General features: G+C 37.4%; 2 protein-coding genes across 4 annotated transcripts in view; one reads left to right on the top strand and one right to left on the bottom strand.

Annotated features, from left to right (window-relative positions):
* Positions 1-16,400, bottom strand: part of KCNA4 (potassium voltage-gated channel subfamily A member 4) — a 300,918-nt gene that overhangs the window by 221,463 nt on the left and 63,055 nt on the right. The gene's annotated exons all lie outside the window — the stretch shown is intronic.
* On the top strand, positions 617-12,135 carry ARL14EP (ADP ribosylation factor like GTPase 14 effector protein). Of its 3 annotated transcripts, none has more exons than XM_037126654.2 (4): positions 617-856; positions 5,832-6,329; positions 8,010-8,137; positions 9,194-12,135. In XM_037126654.2, exons 2-4 carry the CDS (start codon positions 5,904-5,906, stop codon positions 9,420-9,422), a joined length of 783 nt encoding a protein of 260 aa, XP_036982549.1. In that variant the 5' UTR covers positions 617-856; positions 5,832-5,903; the 3' UTR covers positions 9,423-12,135. The 3 variants fall into 3 exon arrangements, with proteins under 3 accessions (XP_036982549.1, XP_036982551.1, XP_053529075.1); XM_037126656.2 differs by having other exon boundaries at positions 617-760; XM_053673100.1 differs by lacking the exon at positions 617-856 and adding an exon at positions 1,659-1,709.

Here is a 16,400-nt window from a genome sequence, read left to right on the forward strand (position 1 = left end):
CATTGAGTGAATACAGAATTACTAGCAAGCTTGGGCCTTCATGTGCCGTATTTCCCTGTCTCTTTTGTTTTTTTCACTTGGCTGGTTAAAGAAAAACAAAAGCTGTGGCGTAGTTGGGGAGGAGGAGTCTTTTCCATACTACTCCCACCTGAAAAGGGTTGAAGGCTGAGACCCCTTTGCCTAATCTTGAGCACTCCAAGATTCTAAATACACAGAACCATTTTTATAGTTTAAAAGAGATGCATTTTGGGATACGTGTAGCTTGAATAAGAGAAACTAAATAAAATGTGAGGCCTTAAATAAAGGGTCTGCTCTTGAGGCTCTTTTAACTCATTCGCTTCTTCGGGAATTCGAAGGATCGGGTGCAAAATACTTGGCTTCACGGTCAGACGTAGAGACTTGCGAAGAGAATCCAAGCCCGCCAATCCTGTATCTTGGTAGGGACGGCCCCTGGGACCAAACAAGTCCCTAATCTCAGAGAACTGACAGGAAAACGCAGTCCGCGCCGGGAGCCATAGGGTCCGCACCTCAACCCCCCGCGCTGACCGCTGATCGCCGCCCCGCCCCTTCCGCCCCGGAAGCCGCCGGCCCTTTTCGGTCCGGAGTGCTTCCGGGTCCCGCGCCGAAGCTGTGCCGGGGCGCTCTAGCTGCGCTCGCGGTCCCCTCAGTGGTAGTGCGGGGATTCGGGAAGAGCGGCGGCAGAGTTTGTTGTGCATGGTTACGAGTTCTTCCCGAACCCGGCGGTGGACCTCGCGCTAAGGTGGAAAGGGTCGTGGTGACCCTAGGCGGGAAGGTGCGGGAGCGTGCAGACGGGTCCCTGGATAGGACCGGCACCCGGGCCGTGTTATGGAGGCCGGTGAGAAACGGGAGAGGAATTTTCAGCTGAGGGTGGGCCTCCCCCGCTGCGGAGTAATACCACCCTCTACCCCCGACCCCAGGTCTCATCGCCCCAGACCCCAGATCATCCGCGGACCTTGGTGTCAGGGCCCCGCTGAGTTTCTGGCACATCTGTCGCGTACGCGGCTTGTCCGTCCTCCGAAGACCCAGAGCCCTCCAAGCTCTCGTTTAGGCTTGTACTTTGTAGGGTGAAGGCTATTGTGGCCCTGTATACGGCGTTTATGTCGCCTGTTTTGTTTCTGTTTTTGTGATCAGAATCTTACCAGCCCTGGGTGTTGGTTGGAGCAGGAGGCGGGGTAGTACTCGTTTATTATACTGGTACCATGAATGTAGTAGGTGCTCATTGGGCGTATCTGACGGCATGAAACATTTTTTATAGAGCCATGAGCTACAGGCCTTATGCATGTGACCACCACAGGGGTGGGGAGGGAATCATTGAAGGATCCTGAGGCCTGCTCACATTGATGTGGGGAGATTCAGCCTTCTTGGTGTGTTATTCTGACAGCCTCTGAATTTGCATTTATTTAAAAGACATGAAGTAGTCTACTAAGTGTCTTGTGCTGGAGAAGTTTCAACCGTAAGTGGGACCCACGTGTTTTCCTTGCCCTCGCAGAGCTTAATACGTGAATAGCAAGCTTGTGATGAGTGCTATGAAAAGGGAAGTCCCCGAAGTTATTAGTTTCGCTTTGGGCAATACAGAAAATAACACCGTGTAGCTCCTGTCTACCAACAGCTGAGTAATAAAGATTTTCAAATCACAGCGAAAGCCTTGTGTGAACAGAGGAAGGAGGATCTATAACAACAGTATTTGGGTACGTGAAGACAGTTTGGTGAAGACACTGGCTCTGTCTTGTAGAATGAGTTAGCATTACATAGGAAAAAAAGCCAAGGGCTGTCTAAGTAAAGGGAACAGGATAAATGTTAACAGGGTAAAAAGAACTTTTCGGATAGTGTAGTTTACCCTGAATACTGTGGCATTTAGAACAAGTAATGGCATGCTCACAAGCCCAGACTTTATGTTCTACAAAGAGGTAAAAGTATTTTTAACAGGATAAAAGTACGATTTGGGTCACATCCAGAATACGATAGAATGGGGAGAGTTTTGCTCATTTTTCTTGGTCTGGAAATAGCCTCTTGTTGAAATCCCTCTTCAGTTCATTCTCTTTGGCCTTTAAGGACCAGAGGGATAATAACGAATTGCAAATGGGATTTGGCATGGGGAGGGGATAATTGCAGGGTCCTGAGGCCTGCAACTGCAGTAGTAAATAAATCTAATTCCGCAGTGACACCTAAGGGTTGGATGCTTAGAAAACAGTATAATTGTGCAATCGGTTTAATTCCTTCAGGTGCTCCAACAAAAATTGTAGTATAACATTCAAAGCTCCAAATGTTTGGAAGCTACTATTTACCAGAAGAGAATGTTTTCAAAAACTGATAGGGTTATGGCTAACTTGAAGAAAAAAACAATTTTAACTCTAAATTTTCCAGCTAAGAGCCCAAGTGCATAGTAACTTAAAATTAAAGAATTTAAACAGATGTGGAAGATGTCCAAGAAATACCAGAAAAAATGATGTAATAGGAATTCAACTTCACTGGCACAATTTATACAGTCTACTAATAAATTCTTGTGAACTATGTAGTCATTTTAACCAAGATTAAAGGAAAATAAAGGAACAGAAGCCCCCAGTAGCCAAGGAAAAGAATTCCCTACTGGGTAAAAATATTACTATGGACAAATAGAATTTCTAAAATAAGTTTTCTGAGTCAAATTTGATATTCTCTATCAAGTATGGTTAGAGTAGCCCAAGTCTTTGAATACTAAGAACTAGTCTTATGTTCCAAAAATCCTGTTATAAATTAGTGCTACAAAGTGATGATAGGTACCTACAAATATAAGAATCTGTATCATTAATGGCATTAGGCATTAGCAATTTCATAATGTGCTGAACAAATTTTCTTATTTACACTAACTGAAGAAAAGTCAGAGCCAGATTTGTGTCATGTATCTGCTAAGGTACAAAACAGCATAGTTTTTTGTATTAAGAGTAGTACCTCGATTCTTTTTCCACTCTTAATTTATCTTAACCCACTTTTCTCTTTGAAAAAAATTTAATTATTTGTGTGATACAAGCTATTTTGTCTGATGTAATCAGGACCTATTTGGGGGAATTAAATATTAAAAGTTGGTTAAAATAAAAGAAAATAAATATATTCCATTTTAAACAATTTAAAGTTTTTAACTTAAAATGGCCAATAACTTTTTAACAATTTATATTGTATTTTTTAGCTTTTAAATTTAGTATTTTAACTTAAAACATCAAGGTGTGTATTTACTCACCTTTTTTTTTTTTTACAAGAGGCCAGAGTCTGCTTTTTGTATTTAGTTTTACTGATTATAGTTTCTCTCTGCATAAAATACATAAGAAAGTGTCATCAGTATTTCTAACCAGTTTTTAAATGAGGAACAAAGCTTATAAAAACACTTGCCAAGGTTTCAGATTCCTAGATTTTTTTAATGCCTCTCTACCAACCAGATTTCAGTTTTTCATATCTACTTTGAAAATAGATTTTTCCTGTTTGTTGAATTTTCTCTTAAGAATTAAATACTTTTTGTTTTTATTTTGAAAAACATTAGTTATGAAAAATTTAAGCCCTGGATGGCATAGCTTAGTGGATTGAGCTTGGGCCTGGGAACCAAGCAACCATGGTTCAATTCCCAGTCAGAGCACATGCCTGGTTGCAGGCTAGTTCCCAGCAGGGGACACACGGGAAGCAACCGTACATTGATGTTTCTCTCCCTCTCTCCTTCCCTTCCCCTCCCCTCTAAAGCTAAATAAAGTATTTAAAAAACATTAGTTACGAAAAATTTAAATAGAAAGTATGGGAAATAAGAAAACAGTTGTGTGCATGCCACCAACCATACCTTCTATAACTCAAAAAACCAGTTCCTCCTTTAAAGCATCACAAATTTGGTATCTGTTACCCTCATATATATTTTAGCATGTGTTTATGTTTTGTCCATGAATAATTTATATTATGTGTTTATATAAAATTTTACATAACTGATATGTTTTTTTCAGCTTTTTTCACTTAGATTCTCTTTAAGATTTGTCCACGTTGATAAGTATAATTCATGCAGTCTGTTTATTTCAACCGCCCTTATGAGTCCCCTGAATAACGCACAGTTCCCTGTCCTTCACAGTTAGGTTATTACCAGCTTTTCACTGTCAAAAACAGTGAATGCTGAATGTCCTTGTATATAACTTGTGCTCATTTGGGACATGTTTCCCTAACACAGACCTTGGAACTGCACATGCAGCAAGGTGCTGGCTGGCACGTACGCTTCTGCATTTTGTGAGGAATTGCCAAAAACTCTCTAAAGCAGTGGTTTACATTCCTACCAAAGTATAAGAAGTATCTAAACATTGGCCACATTTTAGCCGGTGCTAGGTCATCAGATTTTTCAAATTTTGCCAAGTAATTGTTTGAGAAATGGTATTAGTTTGCATTTTCCTGACAGTTGTGGTGTTCAACATCTTTGCATGCATGTATTGTCTATTTTATTCTCTTTGGTGAGTTGCCTGTTTATATGTGTTTAGTTTCCTAATGCTTTTGTTATTTTCTAATTGATTTGTAGAAGTCAGGATTTTTTCAGGCATTTGCATGTGTGGCTTTTTTCTCCTTTAGAGTTATACAGAAATATTTGATTTTGACATATGGTCAAATGTATCCATCTTTTTATTTGATATATGCATTCTTGTTTGAGAAATTCTTTTCAACCCCAGTGTCACAAAGTCTACAAATTTTTCTTTTCATGTTTAATTCTTTAATCCATCTGGAATTGACTTTTGTTTGTGAGAAAGAAATCTCATTCTTCCTTTTTCCACATAAGCAGTTTTCCAAACATCTTTCATTCCGTCCTTCTCCCATTAATGTGTAATAACCATTGATTTATAATACCATGTCTCGTACACCTTACTCTTCTCATGGATCTATTTGTCTCTATTATGCTGATACCACAGTTTTAATTATGATGGCTTTATAGTAAATAAATATCGTACTTTGTTTTTCTTCAAGATTCTCTTGGCTTACTTGAACCTTTACTCTTCCATGTAAACCAGTTTGCTAAATTCAAGAGGGACTGGGCAGAGTACTTGATGAGATTTGGATTGGAGTAGTATTGAATTTACAGATAAATTCCTGGAGAGTTGACATATTTACCATAGACTTTCCAAGATATATTTCTACATTTATTAAAAGTGTCTCTTTGCCTTTCTGTTTTGATCATTTTTTTAAAGATTTTTTTAAATTTATTTATCTTTAGAGGGGAAAGGAAGGAGAGAGGGAGAGAAATATCAATGTATGGTTGCCTCTGGTGTGTCCCCTGCTGGGACCCAGCCTGCAACCCAGGCATGTGCCCTGACTGGGATTCGAACCGTGGTTGCTTGGTTCCCAGGCCTGCGCTCAATCCACTGAGCTACACCAGCCAGGGCCTGTTTTGATCATTTTTGCTATGAAAGTTTTGCATATCTTTTGTAAGATTTATATGTTTTGTAAGGTATCTTAAAGTTTTGGGTTTGTAGTATCCTTGTTGAATTATCTTGCTAAAAGTTTGCAGAAACCTCTAATATTTTCCATATAGATGTTTAATCTTTGAGTAATGTTCCTTTCTTTTCAATTCTTACATCTTTTAATATGCTGTTAAATGGAAGCTGTGATAGCAGATATTATGTAGTTCTAACTTCACAGGGAAAGGTTCTAATGTTTTATGTTTAAATATAATAATATTTATTGTAGGCTTTTGGTAAATACCTTTCTATTCTTTGTTTACTAAAAGTTTCTTTTAGCCAGGCATTGAATTTTATGAAATGCCTTTTCAGTTTTCAAAATAAAGTTTGCAGCACAAATCTGACTCTCTTCAATGTTTTCTTTAGGGTGATCAGCACATAACTTATAAGAGACAGATCCCTCGACAGAATTAAACAGGAAATTTGTTAGAATCAAGAATGATGGATCCGTGTTCAGTTGGAGTCCAGCTTCGTACCACAAATGAGTGCCATAAAACCTACTACACTCGCCACACAGGTTTCAAGACTTTGCAAGAATTGTCATCAAACGATATGCTTTTACTTCAACTTAGAACCGGAATGACACTTTCTGGGAACAATACAATTTGTTTTCATCATGCAAAAATTTACATCGACAGATTTGAGGATTTACAGAAGTCATGTTGTGACCCATTTAACATACACAAAAAACTAGCCAAAAAAAATTTGCATGTAATTGACTTAGATGATGCCACTTTTCTGAGTGCAAAATTTGGCAGACAGCTTGTACCTGGTTGGAAGCTTTGCCCAAAATGTACACAGATAATCAATGGAAGTGTGGATGTTGATACTGAAGACCGGCAGAGAAGAAAACCTGATTCGGATGTATGTATAGCAGTTATTTTTTCCCCTGTGTTATTTCTACAACATGGGGTTTTGTTTAACTATAAGAAAGTCATATTTACATTACTATTATACAGTCATGCCTCAGTACTCGTTGGCTTCAGAACTCATCAAACCCTGTACTTGTCGCATTTTGATGAGGAAAAAAGTGTTTTAGGATCCTCGCACTTGCTAGAACTTGTATGAGTTACAACACTACCCTGCAAGAGAAAATGCTTCATCTTTTGTTCCTCATTGGTTTCAGCACTCATCACAAGTACCAAGGTACCACTGTGTTAATTAGCATGCAGTAGTATAAAGTTGGAGAAGTGAAAATAAGTAGTGTTTCTAAATATTTGCATATACCTAGATTAAATGACAAAGAAAGTAGGCTTGGTACCAGAATAACATAATATACCCAAGACTCCCAAGCTGTAACTCTTAGTGCTAGAACATTAGGGGAGTGGCTTTTAGAACACTGACAAAGCCAGGACTTAATTATCTTTGCTTTTTTCTGACACTAAAGTAACTCAGTAGGTATGCCAGCCAGCAAGGGTCTATATACAACAAGGTGAATTTTCCTTTTCGTGAAGGACTTGAAAAATTACTGCTTTTAAAGGAACATCAGAGAAGTGACGTTTCTTATTTCAACTTTTCTTTCTCCTTAGGTGCTATCCCATTCTTTGGGTTTTTGAGAAGCTTGTGAGTTTTCTTTGTTTCTAGCTCTGAAATTCTATTTGGCTCCATTAAAGCTAATTTTAGGACTCCCTCTGGTCAAAAAGCAAACATTTTTACATTGTAAGTGATAAATATTTTAGAACTCCCTTCCTCGTTCCCATGGTTCCATTCAGATTCTTGAACCATATCAGAACACCTTAAGATTTCCTAGAGCGCTCTCTGGTGTAGAACAAGGACAAGCACGTCAAAGGATCACTTCTCCAAATTTCTCCTGGTAGCCAACTGATAATTCTTGCTGCTGGGATACTTATCTCAGTGTTATCTTTCATTATATTATTAAGCCAAATTAGAAGATAATTAGAGATTTAGATTTTATGTGGAGTTTTCCTTTTGCACTCCCCTCGGGCGCATCTCCAACCCAGTGTCATCTTGCAGTTCATACGAGGTCCTTGCTGCTGACACTTAAGCTGCCTTCTCCACCTCATTCATCTGCTGCTCGAGTGGACTGTATCAGGCTGTCTCCCCAAGTGACAGACTTAAACTCTTAACCATGGAAGTTTTGTAATACATTTCAGGACTCGGAACCATATTTCTACTTCTGAAAACATATACTATAATAATAATAGGACCTTTTCTTAAAGACTCAGGATCATTATTAGGAACCTCAGTTACATGCCATTGGGTTATAAAGCAGTTTTTCTGACTTCTCTCCCACGTTGGCAGCATTTTAGTTTTCATCATTCCTGTCCTCCTCTCCTCCTAATATACCAGAAATTAAAGTTAGATAATGAAAATATTATATGTAAATTAATAAATTTTGAATATGGTCAAAGCCTGTGTAGATTTTGTTGCACTTGGGTTCTGGAACCTTTTTTTATATGTGTGTGTGTGAGAGTTCCAGACTGTCTTCCAAGATAAGGAATAATTTAGATTAAAATTAAGTGAAATATAGTACTATGACCTGATGTCAAGATTTAAGTTGATAATTTGTTTACCTTCATTCAGGGAAGAACTGCTAAAGCTTTGAAGTCATTACAATTTGCAAACCCAGGGAAGCAAACTGAATTTGCTCCAGAAACTGGTAAAAGAGAAAAAAGAAGGCTTACAAAAAATGCAGCTTCTGGTTCAGACAGGTAGGCTGTATGTTACTTAAGTCATTTGTGAACCTTCCACTTCACATCTTTATTGTTCCCCTATCTTTTTCTTAGGTTTTGAATTTCCTGGGTAAATATTTCACATTGAGTCATCCGGAATTGACGAGAACACCTGAGGACCTCATAAATAATTAAGACATCTTTTCACCTCTAAAAATTTGTTTCTGAGAAAGTATCAATGAAGTGAACAAGATAATTTTTTGGCATGAGAATTAAAATAATTTAATTACATTATACTTAGAATTAAAATAATTGACTTTTTTGAAAAGCATTGATGTTATGTAATTGTATTTCTGCTGTATGAGTGGTAGCTAAAAAGTAAATTTTATGACAAATTTTATAGGTATGAAATTTAAATAGTTATGGTACAGTCAACAGAATAAAGGAGGAAGCTAAATTGTTTAGAATATGACTTTAAATTGAGTATTTCTAAAATATGAATTGACAAAGAAATGTTAGTATAATCATTCAGGATTTTTCACAGGTGCTGTTTGTCTATCTGTTAAGGTTTTCTGTTGAGTCATTTAAGTATTTTTAGGCCAGATTTGCTAGAGCCTATTAGAGAACAAAAAGCAGATTAAATGCAGTATAAAAACCAATAAGTCAAAATACTGCAATAAAAATAAAATGGTGTTCACAAAATAAAGAGATTGGTTGCCCAAAAAAAAGTACCACTATTTATTAGCCATTCATTCTTTTGTTAAAGGTAAGGGAAGTTTTAACAGAAAAACACTTACTTTTTTGGACAGGGTTCTTGTCTATTCTTTTCCTGGGTTGTTTTTAATGGACTTTGAGAGGTATATTCAGATTTTTTGTATTTGTCTCAGCACTTTAGAGTGAGGTCTCTTCTAGCATGGAATTCATATACTATTAACAGTAGAGTAGCCTTCGGTAAGTTATGTACCAGTTTGGTGGGACTTCATCCCTAATTCAGAATGTTATCTCCTTAAATTTTTTGCATTTCCTTCCTTTCAATTAAATATTCAAACAATAATGTATTGGTGAGGTGTAATTCACCTTGTGTTTATGTTACAGACAAGTGATACCGGCAAAGAGCAAGGTCTACGATAGCCAGGGCCTTCTGATCTTCAGTGGCATGGACCTGTGCGACTGCCTTGACGAAGACTGCCTGGGCTGTTTCTATGCGTGTCCCGCCTGTGGCTCTACCAAGTGTGGGGCGGAATGCCGCTGTGACCGCAAGTGGCTGTACGAGCAGATCGAAATCGAAGGAGGGGAAATTATTCATAATAAACATGCTGGATAGTTTGTGCTGTCATATTATGGGATCTTTAAAGTACTTTCTCTGTTTCTAAAATTTTGTCATTATAAAGTTGATTACCAAATGACAGACATTTGAAAACCACCCCAGCATGCACTCTGTGTGCACTAATATTGTAAATTTAGATCAGCTGTTTCAACAGTCACTTTAAGCCTGCCTGGGTCAATGCGAACATAAGTTATAGGCAGCCCTCAGTTTGCCTGTATCCACAAATTTTGATGGCAGTGATTTAGTTAAAGAATACCAGTTCATAACAGCAAGCTCAAATTTCAGTTACCACACTATATTAACTATTTAGTACATGACGTACAAATTTCCCTGCTAGCTCTTCAGTCCACTATGTGAATAACATGTTTTTCATGATCAGTGCCAGTCACATGACTTCTCTCAAATTCTGCTGTACATTGGTCACTGCACATCTTATTAATGAGTTCACACACAGACAGCAAAGCATACAGGTGTATTATTTGTCCTGCATGCAACATCTTTTAAAAGGAGATAATGAAAAGAATGGGCAAAGAAATGGAAAATGGGAATGCTAGAAGTGAGATTTGAGCTGAACATGAATGGAATTGTGGGACAAGTCACTGATCATGGGAATGTGGACACTGCTGCCTTTCTAGAGCCTCTAGGTGGGCGGCCAGGGAAATGGCCGGTGCGGCGGCGGGAAGGACGGCTGTGTCCCAGAGGAAGCAGTGGTAACAAACTTCACATGAAACGGCGGGAAGGACGGCTGTGTCCCAGAGGAAGCAGTGGTAACAAACTTCACATGAAAGGGAATGACAGAAACATTTCACAACATTGAAAGTACAAATTATGAAATGGGAAAAACTAAACATAAAGAAGTATGGCAGTTCACCATGGTGTATGTTATTTGAGGGAAAAAGCATTGTTTAAACTTTTTTGATTTGTTTTTTTACAGTGAAATAACACTAAGTCTCCGTCTTTCTAATGGTCTTAATTAGTGTACTAAAAACATACTTTTTACAATTTTTTCATTTACATTTTAACTGAATAGAACAATAATTTCTCCAATTGATTATTAAGAAAGATTACTCAGAATAGCGATTTTTAATGGTCCCATACTGTCACCCGGTAACCGGGAACTGCCTACTTCAGGGAAAGCTGATTTTGTTACAGCTTAGTAGGTGAGCATTAAGTTATCTGGGGAATAATCTACATATCTGTAGTAAAATACACGATTTCTTCTCCCTACTTCATCTGTTTAAAAAGATGTTCCAGTACTGTAAATCTGTCATCATTTAGACCATCCATTCTTGGTGAAAATGGATTCTTTGTGGCAAAAATCTTACTCTGTGTATAAAGCATGAATATATATATAAAGTGTTGATTAGGATTAAAAGCTAAAAAAGGCTCCTGATGGGAGTACTGATAAAAAGGAAAAGGAGAAACTCTGGTTGAAACTAAATTACTTAGAAATTGAAACGATGTTGGAATTTGGGTATTGTTTGGAGAATGGGACTTCATGATGATTTATCTCTGCTTTAAAAAAAAAAAACAGTTACCTGTTGTTCTAAAATCTTCCATCTAGGATACTGCCATTAAAGTAGGTTTTTATTTTGTTTGTTTTCCCTACATATAGTACTTTAGTTTAATCAAATGAGCTTTAAACAACTTTAAATATATTTTAACCATTGAAACTAAATTTATACAGCCAGGTTTATTGCCAGTAGAGGTTTATTTTTCTGAACACTTTTAGAGTCTCTTTAAAAGACTGGTTTTACTTTAATGGAATGCCATTTTCAACCACAAAATTAAATGTCATTTTTAAGTTATAATTGTTCGCTGACCTGGTTGTCAGTAGTACAGTTAATCAATTCTTTGATTTATATGTTGCAGCAGAGCACTGGCAAAAAGAATATTTTAGCTTTATATACTAACATCAGATGGTAGATTTTTTTCTGAATTAAGGAAATAATTTCTTATAAAGGACTTTAACATAGACTCTAATTTTACCTGAACTTCTAGGATCACTAAACCTTCTTAATCGCATTACTGCCATCATTTTTGTTGCTTCTAATGGTTATTTAGTATATTACTTAGGCTCTTCTAGAAACAAATTAAAATCTTAGTTTTTTTGTTTAAAATACGAATATTTCCAGCAGAATAAATGACTTTAAAGTTCCAATTGTTTCAGCATTACTTAGAATATTTTATATTATTTTTCAAATATGGTAAAGTCTTTCAAGGAAAAATTTCTTAGATAACTACTATGCTAATATTTATTTGTTAACCCTTATTTAGGAGACCAGATTTTTAATGACCATGCAAGAGGTATAGAAAGAAATATCTGATTTAGAGCACGTTGTTAATAAAAACTGTGTTTTGGAAAATATCACAAGCCTACTTACTGTTTTTTATTATAAAATTTCAGATATACAGAAAACAATGAAATCATCTAGACCCTTTTTACATTTTGGTATGATTCAAGGTGGCTGAATTATTTTAGAATGCTATTACTCTAAAAAGCAAAACTAAAAGTTATAAAGATATTTAACTTTTGTATGTGCCTCCTGGTGGAGAAGTTAATGTAGAGCCAAAAACATTGATCTTATGTAATGCTGGTCACAAATGTTGAAGTAAAAATGCATGTGTGTATTTGAATAATACAAATGACATTGCATGCAACCTTTTTTCTGTTTACCTTTTATAAATAAAATAGGTCTGGAATATTGCATGTAAGATTCTTCTGTTTTCAAAATATGACATCTAGTTCTACATAACAACCTGTTCCACTATCTTGGCAGCCTCTTCTACAACTGTGTGCCTGGTGTGGATTCAACTAAGTCGTTTTTAGGAGATAAATCTTGAGACAGATATTCATATATATAGGGTGATTCATTAATACAGAGAATATAATTTTCTCAAGTCCAAACATGTTTTCTAACTTCTTGGAGGGCAGAAACTCCTATGAAAAGCTTATGAAAGCTATGAGCTGCCTCCCCAGAGATGCATTCATGTACTCACAAATACTTCACGTTCAGAATCCCTGAACCAGTGTTGGAATTCCTGAGTAATATGAAATATTCTGTAAACCAGTTGATTTTTTTAAACTGAAGATGGTTGTAGGAAGTGCTGTTTGGCTTGTAATACAGCGTTGAAAATGGTTTTTGCTGAGCAAAATCAGAACCACTCAGTTCTTTGAAAGAACTGTTGGGAAAATGAGTGCCCACTGTTTGCCACCTCCAGAATGATAATTTACAAGTCAGGTAACAATATGGAAGGCTGAGGTGTCATATACGTGCTAAGATTTGGTGATGAGAGATTTTCAAAAAGTCACTATGGTTAGCTAGAAATAGCTTAACATCCTTGTACAAATTCATGTGACTTGGTTTTTGCTGACATCTGCTGGTATCTTCATGAAAATAAACTCTGCCGCTACTATGAATATTTCATCTCTTAAAGTAGAAGGATTTCTCTTTTTAGTCTCCTTAGGCCTTACCTATGTTAGACTTTATTTTTCAAGAATATGAGTGAGGATATGAAAATATGCATAGACACTTTTGGGCTCCTTTATTTTTATAAAGTGGAGAGACTTGGAAAAATAATGTTCTTTTCTATGTATTTTTTTTTTTTAATTCTCAAACACTTCATTGAACACTTAGTTTGAAAGGTGTAATAGACTTCTGTAGAATGTGTGCTCCAACTTGCAGATTTTTCGTGATGGCATAGTTCTCAGGGTTGATTCATTTTACTGGAATAATGTAACTTCTAGACGATGGAGTAAATTAACCAGATGAAGCAATTGGGTTAGTAATGCTACATCTTTAAACGCAACTTGAAAATATTTACAGCCCTGTGGAATGGCACAACTAAAGTGTATTGTTTTTTCCCTTGATTGAAACCACGAGGGACCTATTTCTTTGTGAGACCCTAACGATTAGAAACTTCACTTTTCTCATTTCCTATCACTACAAGCAAACAAATATGTTTTATTAAAGAGTTGCCATAATCATCCTAGGGTATGGTTTTGAGATAAACGGACTTAATAAAATGTTCGCAAACTGCAAAAATTGCCCAAAACTCCCAACTTCAACAGCTACCCAAAAAACACAGACGTTTTAGCCTCGTGATTTTCATTGTAAACATGCTAGATAATACTTTTTTTTACCCAGTTCTCGTCAGAGGGACATGTTGAGGTGAGGGCATATTTTAATGAAATAAAATAAAAGCCAGACATTGGCTTAGGGTTCAGGATCTTTGTCTTCTCAAGAGAAAATATTTGCCCCGGCCAGTGTGGCTCAGTTGGTTGGATCGTCATCCAGTAACCAAAAGGTCACCAGTTTGATTCCCGGCTGGGGCTCGTGCCAGGGTGTGGGTTCAATCCCTCATTTAGGCACGTATGTGGGGCGGGGGGGGGGGGGGGACCAATTGACTGGTGTTTGTTTCACATCAATGTTTCTCCTCCCACTCTCAAAAGAAAATAAACCTTCTGGAGGGTGGGGGAACATTGAAAATCAAATTGAAAACCTTAAATCAGGCTTTAATAAGAGAATGAGTAATTCAGGATATAAATACTAGCTCTGTAAATATCCCTTTGTTACCAACAGAACAATTTGGTAAATCCAAATTAAATTGGTTTTAATGGACATATTCTGGTAGCTGAAATTTATGCTTTACAATACTTCAAGGTAGTATCGTAGTTATTGGTGGCATAAGATAAAGTAAATGGCAATACAAGATTCGGGGTAAAGTACAAATTTAATTTTGGCATTAAGATAGATGAAATGATTCAGGGTGTTCAGTGAATTGTGGCATCGTTAAGGTTTTTAACCCCATGCTTTTCCCAGAGGTTAGTTATCCCTTTGATTTGGAGTGGACTTCTACTGTTTTTCAAAATATAGTAAGATCAGATCACAGAAAGAAAGTTTAAGACTGCCAGTCTGAAATAATCTGGAGAGAACTGTCACTTGAGCTTTTTTCTTTCTTTTTTTTTTTTTTTTTTTTTTTGGTGAATGAGATTTTTAAAAATGCCAACAAGCTTCTAGTCATTTACATCTTCATGAATGAGATTATGCAAAGGGAATTTCTGCATAAAATGCAAGCCCTACAATTTGGGGCATGCAAATCAGATTTTTGTTTTCAAAAATGATTTGGCTCTCGGCCTTTCTAAATTGGGCCACAAGAGGCCTTCCCTATAGGAAATGTTAAAATGGAAAAGAAACATTTCCAAAACTTTTCAGTACAAGTTTCCAACTACGCCAAAAGATATACTTGAACAAACATGTATATTCTCCTTGATGTCTTTTTGTATAAAAAAACTGCACATAGATTTAAGGGTCAAAGAACAGCTCAAGATCACTAAGAGGCCAAGCCACACACTGAGTGACACGCACCAACCCACATTATGAGGCCCCTCAGTCCTTTTAAAAGAAATGGCCCCAGGAGATTCTTAACATTCTGCATTTCATTTCACTCTGGTCCCATCTGATTGGGTTTGGTGGGAGACTTGACCCAAGGAAAGCTAATCTTTATCTTGTCCAGACGCTAATAAGTTGGGCAAATGTAAAGGAACACTGCTCAAATGGCAGAGGTGATTAACTGCACCAATCAGATTCGGGAGACAGAAGGTAAGGGAGAAGGAATTCAGTCTGTGAGGAGACATGAAACAACAGAATAAACTGAAGCACTGTAAGGAAAGGTGAGGGTTCTACACTTAAACGCCTGGGAGGTAGCAGTTGCTGGATCTGCCACTGAGTCCCGGGAGCTGCTGAGGGATTTGTACATCTGTTTTGTCTTAGAAACACCCAGTCTCAATAAAGCCTGGCCGTGCAGTCAAGACCCCTCTTGGTTTTGTGTGTATATTTCCAACAGACACTCCATTACTAAAGAAAATCTTAACAAGGAGTTAGTTTGTTCGCTCATAGAGCTTTACTAATATCCTGCCCGTCTGGGTTAGAGAAGAGACTGGAGGTGTAATGCTGCTGCACGTTAGTCCGTCTGGAGCAGGGGCAGAGAATGTGCATTCCTAGCACATTCGCAGGTGAGGTTGAAGTGGCTAGTCTGGACAGCGCACTTGAAGAACCACCGCTGTACCAGGGTGATTCTCAATCTTGTACACACATTGGAATAACCCGTGGGACATCGGAAAATACCTCTACCTGGGCCTCACCCCCATATACTTGATTTAATTGGTCTGGAGTTTGGCCTGAGCATTGAGATGCCACTTCCCTTCTGGCTCAGTATAGGGATCACTCGAGATTCAACTAGGTAACTGAAGGCTGATTTTGTGTGTCAACATGGCTAGGTCGTGGTATCCAGTTTTTGGTCAAATATAACTCTCAGTATCTCTGTCAAGGTATTTTTTTTTAGTTGTGATTATCATTTAAATCAACAGACTTTTTGAATAAAGAAGATTGCCTTCCATAAGACAAGGGAACCTCACCCACTCAATCAAAGGCCTTAAAATACTGAGGTACCCCAAGGAAGGAGGGATTGCACCTCCAGACCTCCTTCAGACTTGAGCTGCAACATCAGTTCTTTCCTTGGTCCCCAGACTGTAGATTTGGGGCTTGCCAGCCCCCACAATTTTGTGAGCCAATTCCTTACAATGAAACTTTCTCTCCATATATACGTCTTCTTGCTTTCATTTCTCCAGAGAACCCTGGCTAATACAATAACCTAATTAGTCTCCATTCCAAATTGGTTCCCAGAAAGGCTCTGGCTCTCAATCAAAGAATATAAACCCTTCACTAGATTTTTTTTTCACTATTTCTAGCTTTAGGCAAGTCAATGAATATGTAGCTCCATCATTTTTTACTTCTTTATCCAGTTCCTATTATCGAATCTATTTGGTTCCTCTTTGGAACATTCTTAAATCCATGTTAGGCTTTTTGTTCATTTTTATTTTGTCTCTACTACCCCAGTTAAAAAGCAATAGTGTATTGTATGCCAGTATTGATTCCCCTTTTTGGTGGTAGCATTAAATTTGATTTTGAGCAG

Source organism: Artibeus jamaicensis, unplaced genomic scaffold (assembly GCF_021234435.1).
Source record: "Artibeus jamaicensis isolate MK-2021 breed Jamaican fruit bat unplaced genomic scaffold, CSHL_Jam_final contig_797, whole genome shotgun sequence".
Classification (NCBI taxonomy): Eukaryota; Metazoa; Chordata; class Mammalia; order Chiroptera; family Phyllostomidae; genus Artibeus; species Artibeus jamaicensis.